Here is a 12,152-nt window from a genome sequence, read left to right as displayed (position 1 = left end):
ATATTAATGTGCTCGTTATTGTTTCTATAGTAACAACCCATACACAGTGACTTGCACGGTGGACATTCCACATTATCCAAGACTAATAATAATAAACAGAAGTGGAATAACGCGCTCCAGACTGTGCTGTTAAGCGAAAATAATGCACTTCCAGGGAGTAGTGGCACTTCCCTTGCGCGTTGTGCCATATCACACCCACCTCCCCCACGGCGTTTATTATTTTCATATAACAGCATGGTCTGTCGTGTGTTTTTCCTTACTTATTTTTGAGCTCAAACAGTACTCTGCAAAATCATGTGCTTTTTGTTTTTCCCGTACAGGTAAAAAGAATCATTTCAATCTAGTAAAAGGGTACCTGGCTTAAAAGATCACTGAAAATGGGCATCCAAAAAAGTTCTAGAAAGAATGTATCAGAGAAACCACAGCCAGAGAATGTGAGAGTAAGAAGGAAAAGCCAAAATAAAGGAGAGCAGGCCTGAGTGGGAGTGCAAGATTTTGAGAAGCTGAGTAAATGAAACGTATAAAGGAGGACACTGAGGAGAGCGATGAGGCTCTGAGGGCCGTGCTGATGGACAGAAGCACCTGCGTCCTGGGCTCAGGTTCAGAGCAGCTGTTCCTCCACTCAAAGCAGGACAGCAGCAAAGTGCTGAGCTCGGGCCTTTCATACGACACCATAAACTCCTTCGGTACTGACAAAAAGCGTGTCCTTTCACACGTAGAGATCAAACCATTGGCGCATATTCAACAGAACACATCTGCTATTACGTACTGTAGGAGAGATACCTTCCACAAGTTCAAGGAGTATAAGAGTGTGCAGGTAACACGAATACCAGGGCACAAGATGATGTCAAGATACTGAAGAAACCCCTTAAATTAACTTAGCAATGCTCAAGTGCCTTTTAAATTTCACCTCTGATCATGTGTAGACAACTGCTTCACCTTCACCACCAGCACTTCATTCTAGTCACATTTCATTTTTATTTCTTCCACTGCCTCTTTCGGTGGGGGGCTGGAAGACACCATTGCGTCAGATCCAAAAATACCTACCAGGGAAGAGCTCGGAGTGCTCAGAGAGCTCTTACGTGAAAAAATAGACCCCCTCTACAAATCCTTGTTTCAAAAATTCGGCCACAAAGTAGGCTTCATTCCTGACGTGGCTGGGAATCAGATCAACAAGAAATGACAGATTTTATGAGTGGAAGCGCTTCGTGCTGAGCGCTTGTCAAATTTATGTCTCTCGCAGATCATTAAACGTCAGGAGTAATGCGGGCTCAGGGACGCAGAGGAGAACAGAGCCATAAAGACATAAAGACATGAAGACATAATCGAGGATAAAAAACGGAGAGAGACGTGTGAGAACGCATCAAAAAGGTTACATCATAATTACAGCTCAGCTCGTGTTCAGACAAAATATGTTGATGCAAACCAGATGAACGATCCGTCACAGACGTAGAAACTAACATTAAACATCTGCTGGAAATGTTGCGTAAACGTTTTCTTTTCTTTACAAGTCACAGGCATGTACAAACTCTTCCAAAGAATCCTTGCCTCACTCCATGAGGAAGAAAAGTGACAAGCTCAGACTCCACGATGAGGGAAAACACAAGAGGCCACTGTGTGTTGTCAGGAGTGGGAAAGCGGTGCTAAAAATGCTTGGAATGCTGGAAATTTGTGCCAATCAGGGAGATCCTACAGACAGCCCACGCACACTGAAGAACTCAGAATGAAGATCCGCGATTCGACCAAGTCCAAAATGAATGAGTTAATCGGATCTGATCACTTGCAGCCCATGGATGGTTGTATGACCATGGATGGATAAAAGCATGGACACAATCACAAAAGAGGGAAGGAAAAAGAGGGAAAAAGTAAACCTGACACACCACTCTGGTTCACCATGCTGAGAAGAAACCTAGCTCTTAGTTTTGCCCATTAAGGACAAAAAAGTCAAGAGGAAAGCAATGAAACAGGGCATGAAGTTCTGACTCAGTGTATGAATCACACCTGTGAGAACAGTCACGGCTCCAGTCACGGCTCCAGTCACGTCAGACTAACATCAGCCCTAATTTTCCTGTACTATTTCATTACCGTGTCACTCGGGAGGTGAAGTCAGAAGAGGTGTAGCGAGTCTTTTCTGCTTCGGTCTTCTAATCTGCAGGTACCGCAAAATGGTTTGTGTGTTGCTATCAAAAGACTCCAGGCATTGAGGACTCTGGCCCTCTTAATGTTCTGAGATGTTCTCAAACATTTTTTCACTTGGAAAAAAAAAACAACAAAAACGAAACCTAAATCTACATTGTTGCTGTTGTTCCTCTTTCGGCTGCTCCCGTTAGGGGTCACCACAGCGGATACATTCATATTTGATTTGGCCCAGTTTTTATGCCGGATGCCTTTCCTGACGCAACCCTCCCCAATTTTATCTGGACCTGGGAGCGGCCCTGAGAGCGCGCTGTTGCACGCAACCCCAGTGGCTGGGGCTGGTTCCCTGGCTGGGAGATGAACCCGGGCCGCAGCGATGAGAGCGCTGTGGCCTAACCACTAGTCCTCCAGGGACCCCCCTAACGCTACACTGTATACGCATTAATTACACCAAAGCGCTGTTGAATGGGCAAATCTGACTGGTCAGAAGATTTATTTTGCAGGTGATCCTCTGCGATTTTGTTTCCGTCCAGATTGGCCTTGTCAATGTTTTTCTCCATCCTCCTTTGAGAAAATCATATGACCACATGATGCAAACATTCGGGTTCGTAACCCGCTTGAAACTCGCTCCATCTGTGCTCATTATATTGCTGTCTGTACACGAGAGTTTTATTACAGAGGAGAAATGTAAAATAAAATTATTATGGACGTTATATTAAGGACCCCTGATCAACCAATCTTTTTAATTAAGTTATTTTCATATTAGAGAGTCACGTATTCAAATACCAGCTGACAAGAGAAACCCAGTGGAGTCTCAGAGACCAGACTGAGAGAGCGCATACAGACACGCTCACGTTATTGCGCAACACTCGGCTTTTACTCAGACATGTGAGGTCATCGGAAAGCCGAAAGCAGGCGTGTTGCGTGTCGTCTACCTCGCATCCAGGTGATCCTCTCAGTCAATGATCTCAACCTTAACTCCTGACCGGTTTCAAAACAGATGCGGCTCCGGGTCAAGCAGAGCTCGTTAAAAAGTCGTAAATCCAATCATAAAACGTGACATGGGGGAAGAGAAACAAGAAAACAGACGACTGACTTTACACTGTATTGCGTTTGACACTATAAAAGTGAAAGATGTTATCAATGATATCTTTTCTGGCACAAAGGTAAAATAATGTTTGCGTCATGTGCATATCATCTATGACATTTTGCCCAAAAACCCTAGCCATGGAAGAGCAAGCATTTTCAATGAAGTTTGAGCAAACATGATTAAACATTACAGTTAACAAAACTTGTTAGAACAAGCTCAAATTTCAGCTACTGAGTTATGAAAGCTTTCTGAGAACTTTGCATTGCGTTATTCACACTAGACCATGTCACCAAGCGCATTCGAAGCCATAATTAGCTGCCTCACAGTATCGCTTTGAATAAGGTCGTCTTCATATTTGGTCCAAATACTCGAGTCTAGAACCCGAGACTGATTCTGGGCTCATAATCGCAGGTTTGCGTTCACATAGAAGAATTACTTCCATGTCATATTTATGCATGCAGGTTCACTGTTTTTTTATTATTATTATTATTATTATTATTTTGCTGTGGCACCAACACTCAAGCGACAAAGAATAATGCTTTTTGGATGTCATCGTGCAGGAATACCTGCAAACCAGGAACTGATCACATATGCAGGTGGACATGAGACGTGCCTTTATTCACTGCGCTCTTATTTCCGCCGCTTCACAAAAGTAGAAACTGGAAGTAATGCGACAAGTTGAACCAATCATGTTATTCGGCATGTGAGGCCAAGTGTAGACAGCTACCACCTTTACCTTATGCGGACTGTGCCATGATCCGTTTCAAGTGAAGTACAGATTATCGTTTTTAAAAGGACTGAGGATCGGATATCATTGGACTGCTCCCAGGCTCGAAAACAATGTTCACGAGTGTAAAAAAAAATCCTGTTCAGTGCAATCCTGATCAATGTAGAGATAACACAAGTCGACCACAAGTTCCCACCTGCAATTCCACCAACCAATCAGAATGCAGTCTCTTTCCAAAATGCCAGTGTAACCAAAAAACGAAGAATGCGGCTAAATTTATAGAAGGATTTACATTTTGCGCTTTGCTATTAACCTTCAGTCGATGTAAAATACATTTTATATATATGTTTTAAAAATGATTAAATGTTTATTCATGCATTTATAACATTGTCATGATTGAGCCATTTGCTCATTTGGAGTATTCATTAAAGACATGTTCGAGGTGGCACTCTCTGGTACTCTTGGCAAGCACGTTTACTTCCTAACGCTGCACATACAAGGGACGGAAAGTGCATTGTGTTCAAGCTGGAACTTTGGAGGCAGCAATAAGCCAAGATTTGCTGACCTTTAGCAGAGGACAAGGCATCAGAGAAACCAAACAAACCCTCAACATAGCCATGTGAGGCGAGAGAGGGAGTTGCGCAGAGCCTTCTTTTATGGGTTTGATATCAAGCAGTGACATGTTTGAGAAGGAATGCGAGTGTTGAAACGGCCCTCGCCGGGCTGCAAGCATACGGTTCTCGTTATTTCTCTCGTTGCATTTCCTTTTCAGGATTTGTTTGATGCTTTTGTGATTTCTGTTCAGCAGGAACAAAGTATCTCAAGGCCAAAGGAGTGCATTCAGAGCTCCATTTCTATTAGCGTGGGGGGGCGTCCGTCCTGACGAGTACAGCTTTTAACGAATACTTCAGCGAGAAATACCGACACCGCAACATCAGCTAACATCTGTCCTTATCTAGCTTTCATTCACGGTTAAATAATCTTTCAACAGTCATTTGCCAATACTTGTGTAACACAATCGCACTATCTGTTTATCTCTTTAGTGCTCCAAATATTCGTATCTGTATCTGCATTCGGATTTAAAGTGGGCGTGGCCTAAACCGGAAGATTTTTTTTCTTCTTGGAATTAAATATGAATCCTACAACTTTGCTTCCAGCAACAATGAAAAGTTCAGAAAGTCTGGAAAAATAGAGATTGTGTATGTTTCTGTCTCATGCACTATGTAGTAGCCTGATTTATCATGTATCTGTGTGCTTCATATCTGACCATTAGCTTGTGTCTATGTGTTTCATATCTGACTGTTTGATTGTGTCTATGTGCTTCATATCTGACTGTTTGATTGTGTCTATGTGCTTCATATCTGACCATTAGCTTGTATGTACGTGCTTCATATCTGACCTGGAGCTTGTAACTACGTGCTTCATATCTGACCATTAGCTTGTGTCTACGTGCTTCATATCTGACCATTAGCTTGTGTCTACGTGCTTCATATCTGACCATTAGCTTGTGTCTACGTGCTTCATACCTGACCTGGAGCTTGTATCTACGCGCTTCATAACTGACCTGGAGCTTGTATCTACGCGCTTCATATCTGACTGTTCACTTGTGTCTACATGCTTCACATCTCAGTTTGCCTGTATCTATGTTCTTCATATCTGACCATTAGCTTGTGTCTATGTGCTTCATATCTGACTGTTTGATTGTATCTATATGCTTCATATCTGACCGTTTGATTGTGTCCATGTGCTTCTTATTTGACCGATAGATTGTGCCTTCCTAGATTTATTACACTGTTATGTATAATATTCATATTCAACCTTCCCAACAGTGCAATTCTTTACACCTAATTGATCTAAATAGTCACTTTCTATCTACTTTTCATTTGAGAGGAGGCTTCCTAAGTAGTGGCCATTGTCTGAGCTCCACAGACACTCAAAGATACATACTATCACGATACAGTCAAAAATCAGTGATAACATGAAGCTTAAACTGAATAGGAACACATTCCTACTTGTAGTTTTGCTCACGTCCAAAGAACATTTATTCACTGAGTGATAAAGGGAAGATGGAGTGGAAACACTTTTGGAAAAACTGCTGAGTGTGTGTGTGTGTGTGTGTGTGTGTGTGTGTGTGTGTGTGTGTGTGTGTGTGTGTGTTCCAGCCTTCCCGCATGGCTGGTGCTCTTCTTGGTGACGTCGTCAGAAAAAATTCCACAGATTAGTAGTTGGGAGTGAAGTCGAGCACTGTTTGGGGGGTAAGATGGATTAAACTCACCCTGGACACTGTGAGAGGCATGCTGAAATCCTTCCCTCCCTGGAGTCGGAAACCCCACGGCGCCGGCCCGCTGAGCGTCACGCTGTAAACGTTCATGGCCTGTGTGTGTGTGAGAGAGAGAGAGAGAGAGAGAGAGAGAGAGGCAGAGGGAGGACAAATGAGTGGAGAGAGATAGAGGACAGTCTTCTTTCATCACATTTGCAATAACCACCAAACAGGGAGTGAAAGCAAAACATAGAGGAGAAGATATCTTAATCAGTCTGCTACTGATTAATGTTTTTTCTTTCTTCGTTTCTTTTTTTTTTTTAAAAAAAGATGTTTGGTAAACGGACTCTTACTAGACCAGTCGCACATCACAACGACGACCCAAAAGCGTCTACAATTTTCTAGTACGTACAGCAACTTCATGAGCCAATCTCCCAGACACAGCATGAGCTGCCGAATCTTAAACTAAATTAAACCATCATTAGAGATTTTACAAACGTATTTCAAAGTCTAACAATGTCATACATTAGTTCTGGACTATGCACTAAAGGATAAGGTCTCTCCCTCCATCCTTAATTGGTTGCTCATGATGTAGCCCATTTGTTGCATCACGGTCTGAGAATGAATCTGATGTCAGTAAAATTAGTCGTTAGGAATTAATTACAGTCTGAAACGATGCTTAAGTGATTTAAGGGTTTAAAAGAGGAAATCTCAGGAACTGTAATGGAAAACTTTGAGCCCAAAAGTCATGCACTTATTCATCAGACAGAAAAAACCCCCACAAAAACTACTGATTTGTGCCGATAATCATTTTTGTTTTTGTTTTTTTTTTTAACAATATGCACTGTATCAGCATGAACACTTCTAAATTTCATCAGTAACATGTTAGTATTGAACTCGTAGCTGTGTTCTAATACACTCTGAGTTTTTCTCTGTTATTTAAAGCTGTGATACACTCGCTTTGGGAAGTTGGCCAGCTTATTTTGAGCGCGCCATAAAAGCTACAGTTGTCATTACATTTTGTACGTCTGTGTAACAGAATTGTGAGAGTATTCAGAACAATAAACTTGGGATCCTGTGACATCATAAACCATAACTCGAGGAGTGTCTTATATAATAAACTCCACAGATATACTTAGTATGAAGATAATTTGAGTATTTAAATATTAAGCACTTTATTCAAATGTTTCGGGGTATTTATTGGTGCCTTAGAGGTTTTTAAACTCCTGACCTTTCCACTGATATTACACGTTAGGTCCAAGTCAACATTATTTCTATATAGGCTTACTTGCTTTGGCGTTATCGAGGTTTGGAGATTTGAGAACCACCGACTACAAGAATTCGAAAATTACTGGCACCTGAGATAACCAAGAGGCAGAGACAGGTCGACTGTGCAACCAAACCATTCAAGACAAAGTTTTGACAAAGCAGACTACAAACTATAAGAGATAACACACAACAGAGCTGATCTGAGATTCCTGCAGAGACGTGTGCCAAAGCCATTTAAAGCACAAAAAGGACAAGTCCAGCATGACACTTGCTCTCTCTCTCGCAGAATGAATTACGAGACCCTTCGCCCCTGCGTCCGATCCACTCCACCATCTGTCTGAGTCAACAGTGTGCACGTACCTCGCAGAAAGGGCCAAATCAGCCACTGGAAAGCCAAGAAAAGTACGAGGAACGCTGGTTCTGGAAACGAGTGCGACCCTCCGACTCTTCGGCCTTGTGTCGGGGGTGAGGCTTTACGTCTCGTCCCCTCTCCACGGGCTATATAAGGAATGTAAAACTACACCAAACTATTTCAGCCCAACACCCACATGAGTCACGCAGAGAGACAGAGAGAGAGAGAGAGAGAGAGAGAGAGAGAGACAGAAAACCTCAACTCGCACACATTTTCTGGCTCCAGTGAGACTGTTTAAACCAATGAATAAGCGCAGACAGACGTCCAAAAAGACGAAGAGGAGGAGGAGGAGAGGGGCGAGGGAACATTCCACCAAGTGAGAGTTACAAGGCATTTCACATCACCGTTGACGAAGAAGAAAAGAGACATGCTGAGAACTATTCCCAGCACAGAGACGGTGATGAAACGGCTAACTGGGGGGAAAATGAGCTGTACGTTAAACACATAAAACACTTCAATCTTTGATTCTGACTCAGGAAGGGGCTTTTAATTAGCAGAAAAACAGTTTCCTGGTGTGAAGCCAGGGTGGAAACCACTGACTTTATTTCACAGCTTTTTTTTTTTTTTTTTGGTGTAGCTTTCACCTTTGACCTTTGATCTAAGTCCAGGCCTATTAAAAGTGAACCTATGTAATCTAACACAAGAGTACTCACGATGCAGAAACCTTGCCAAAGACAAATCATAAGTCACTAACGTCTAATTTAACTGTTGAGCTACAACTGACCCGTATAGTACATTTCTTTAATTTACCACAAACCACAACCTTATCTTTTCCTACTGAGTGTGACAACACCACAAAAGAAACTCTTCGGCTTGTCCGTTGTGTACTTTGCAAATAAAAAGGTGTTGATGTACATGTTGCACATTGGTGCGGTTATGATTACAAATACATGATGGAGCAGTGACTCATCAGGGCAGCACACTGTCAGGAAAACGGTACAGTATGTGTAGTTTTGTTCAAAAGACACAACACTGGGCCTCATTTATCAGTGTATTTTAGTAGAGTTTGTATTTTACAAAAGTTTTGGAAAAGCCTATTTTTCTTCATACTAACATGAAGAAAACTTCCATAAAATTCAAAGCTCACACAACGGAAAAATGGACTTTCTCAGAGGTAGAGGTGAAAGTTATTTTGACTCAAGTCCATGCCAACAAGTGAAAAGAAAGTGGTTAGATATGAAAATGGAGAAATATATATATATATATATATATATATATATCTACTGTACCCAGGTGACTGTGGACACCAAGCACATCACACAGACAAACTGCTATGTTTAATTGGTTTTTTTTTTCTTCAAAGCGAAATGTCTAGAAGAATCTTGGACGGAAATACTTCGCGCTCTTCCCAAAGCCGTCTTTCTGTATTTCTGGGCATTTGTTCGGAGGAAGTGAATGGTCCGCAGCACACAAGGGAGTATACGGCACATGGCAGCTTGAGACATACCAGATCAGTCACTTATCATCCACTTAGTGCTGGCTCTAATAAAGTGTTGAACAGCATTCAAAGAAGATGCCATGGCAGATGGAACCGACTTAAACACTGACTGAGAAGGTCCTCCTTTTACGCAGTGCCATTCTTAATGGAATGACTGGTCTTATTTGTCTTAATTTATGGATTTAGGGCTTGCTTTCTTTTTTCATATCTAATATTTCTTTAGTTAATAGTGTTAATATGAATGACTGGGTTTCACAAAAGTTTAATTAAATTTGTTTGCGTAACTAAAAATCAATCGAGGTTTACATTAGTTAGTCTACTCACGCATAAATTTACACACACTCAGGAGCACGAGTAGGATATGAACGTTTTTCCGAAATGAAAGGATTTTCACGAATACCAAATTTCTTGTGGAAACATTCGTACAAATGATTTACGAATAAATCCAGCCTGATAAATGAGGCCCGTTGAGCAAACAAGCATGCACCAAGTACTGTCCTAACATTTGGCCATGGTCAGCAATCCGTAGTCTGTGAGCTCATGTATGAGGAAGAGGGCGGATAGCGCCTTCCTCTGTGTGACGGAGCATGAGCAGCGGTTCAAAAAGATGCAGCTGGCTAGCTTCACATGTCTCAGAGGAAGCACGTGTTAGCTTTCACCCTCCCTTGTTGGTGGGTTGGGAACTTGCAAGGTGACCAAATTAGGGAGAAAATGGGGAACAGCTACAGCTAAACCACTGAGGTCCCAGGTTTACGGTTGAGTTAGAGTCACTGGGCAAAATACAGCTGATTAAATGTTCTGAATAAATGTTCTGGAAACAAATTCGATGTAATGTTATTACAAAAGCATCCAAGATGAATAGAGATGAATAAAAGCCCTATTCCCTGTAGTAATATCCTTTTGTTGTTCATAATAATGGCAAATCTTCAACAGGAAATTGTTAAAAATGTTTTAGAGAAGCACGCCCAGGTTAACCTTGAAAGAAATCCCCCCTTTTTTACACTTTCGTTATAAATAAGACCCGGACAGACATTAGCTGTAATTCTCTGGAACTGAAACAGTAAAGCTACAGTTCCTGATGCAACAGAAATGATTTGGCATTTAGAAATCTGCTTTTTCAATTCAGAAACCCAAAACCTTATTCCGAATGGAGCTCCTTCAGCAAGCTCTTCCCTGCTGCTCGTTGCTATATGGGAGTTTAGAAAGGCAAAGCATCTGTGATCTTCTGTCAAACCACAGAAATGTTCTCCATCCTTCTCCATTTTCCGTTTGTCTTGTACTGCGGTTTAAAATGATTCAGTTTAAAATCTGCCAACATTTTTCATGTTTTCTTGCAATTTATGAGTTGGGTTTTTGAGTTTTTATCTCATGGCACCTCCATATTGTTGATGGAAGTCTTCATCAGCCCGCTTTGATAATAAGTAGTGGACAAAAGGTAAAATTAACCATAAAATCGTCAAAACAACAAATAAGAGCTGAAATGCATACTTCACATACTTTTGGTGCCAGTAATGTGCTCACGCTGACAAATTCAACCAAGCTTACAGTAAATATCTGCAGAACGTATGTACTTTTTCCACTAGTGCCTGACTTTCAGGTCATGTGAATGTAATATCCAGAGACACTAAAACCAAGTTCAAGCACTGGCTTTCATCCACAGTGGAAAGGAGGCTCTCACAAAAATCACAAAAATCTGAAGTATTTATACTGCTCAGCAGTTTCTATACCAGGTTTAGAGAATGACATCGGAAAGGAAAGTGTCTATTCCTTCCTACTTTTTAAAGAACTGAAAAAAAAAAATCAGAGAAAGTTGTATTACTGCATTGTTTTAATAAAATTACAGAAGCCTTAAGGGAATTGAACACAAGATGTGTGAATGCTAGGAAATATAATATTTTATTTTAAAAAAATAAGTGTGTAAAGCCTGACAGAGTCCCAACCACCAATCACTGGTCAGCATTGTTCCCAACAACCAATGACTGATCACCTTTGCTCCTGATGACCATTGCTCCCGACAACCAATCACTTATAACCACTATTTTGGAAGACTGATCACTGATCACCTTTGTTTCTGGCAACCAATTGCTGATCAACACTATTCTTGACGACAGATCACTATTGATCCTAAAAACCAATTACTGCTCACCACTGTTCCCAAGGAGTTTTCACAAATCAGCATTGATCAACAACCAATCACTGATCACTGTTGTTCCCAGTGACCAATCACTGATCACCACTGTGCCAAACAACCAATCAAAACTGATCGCCATTCTTCCCTACAACCAATCACTGATTTTTATCCTTCTCTACAACCAATCACTGCTCATTATCCTTCCCGACAACCAATCACTGATCGTTATCCTTCCCGACAACCAATCACTGATCGTTATCCTTCCAGACAACCAATCACTGATCGTTATCCTTCCAGACAACCAATCACTGATCGTTATCCTTCCAGACAACCAATCACTGATCGTTATCCTTCCAGACAACCAATCACTGATCGTTATCCTTCCAGACAACCAATCACTGATCACCATTTTGTCCCACTTGCGCAATTCAATGGTCTTCATTTCAAACTCTCTTCTTGGCGATATTTACAGTAATAAAAGCGAGTTACTCCATTTGTAATCACTTTACTCACTACCACAGCTTTATTTTATCTGCATTCTTGAAAGAAATTACAGCGTTTTTTTGTTTTTTTTTTTAAATACACAAATAGATTTTGGTGCCGTAACCAAAGGCGACTTCTTTCTATAAGACATTAGTTATAATCAATTTTTTAATGAAACTAATCTATTCTATTCATCTTCTGAAAAT

At 41.1% G+C, this 12,152-nt stretch overlaps 1 protein-coding gene across 5 annotated transcripts in view; it reads right to left on the bottom strand.

Moving 5' to 3' along the window:
- pdlim7 (PDZ and LIM domain 7) overlaps positions 1–12,152 on the bottom strand; it is a 45,112-nt gene that overhangs the window by 32,155 nt on the left and 805 nt on the right. The window contains exons 1-2 of one of the 5 annotated variants that reach the window (XM_053239207.1): positions 7,755–8,057; positions 6,229–6,327 (exon numbers count right to left, since the gene is read on the bottom strand). In XM_053239207.1, the coding sequence (XP_053095182.1) occupies positions 6,229–6,324 (96 nt within the window). In that variant the 5' untranslated portion in view covers positions 6,325–6,327; positions 7,755–8,057. Of the gene's footprint in view, positions 1–6,228; positions 6,328–7,501; positions 7,645–7,670; positions 8,058–12,152 lie in introns of those variants that run through there. The other 4 variants (XM_026947026.3, XM_053239206.1, XM_053239208.1 and 1 more) reach the window with 4 other exon arrangements.

The sequence above is a fragment of the Pangasianodon hypophthalmus genome, chromosome 13 (genome assembly GCF_027358585.1).
Source record: "Pangasianodon hypophthalmus isolate fPanHyp1 chromosome 13, fPanHyp1.pri, whole genome shotgun sequence".
In the NCBI taxonomy this organism is placed as follows: domain Eukaryota; kingdom Metazoa; phylum Chordata; class Actinopteri; order Siluriformes; family Pangasiidae; genus Pangasianodon; species Pangasianodon hypophthalmus.
The sequence above is the reverse complement of the archived record's forward strand: the minus strand, read 5'-3'. Positions and strand labels throughout refer to the sequence as shown.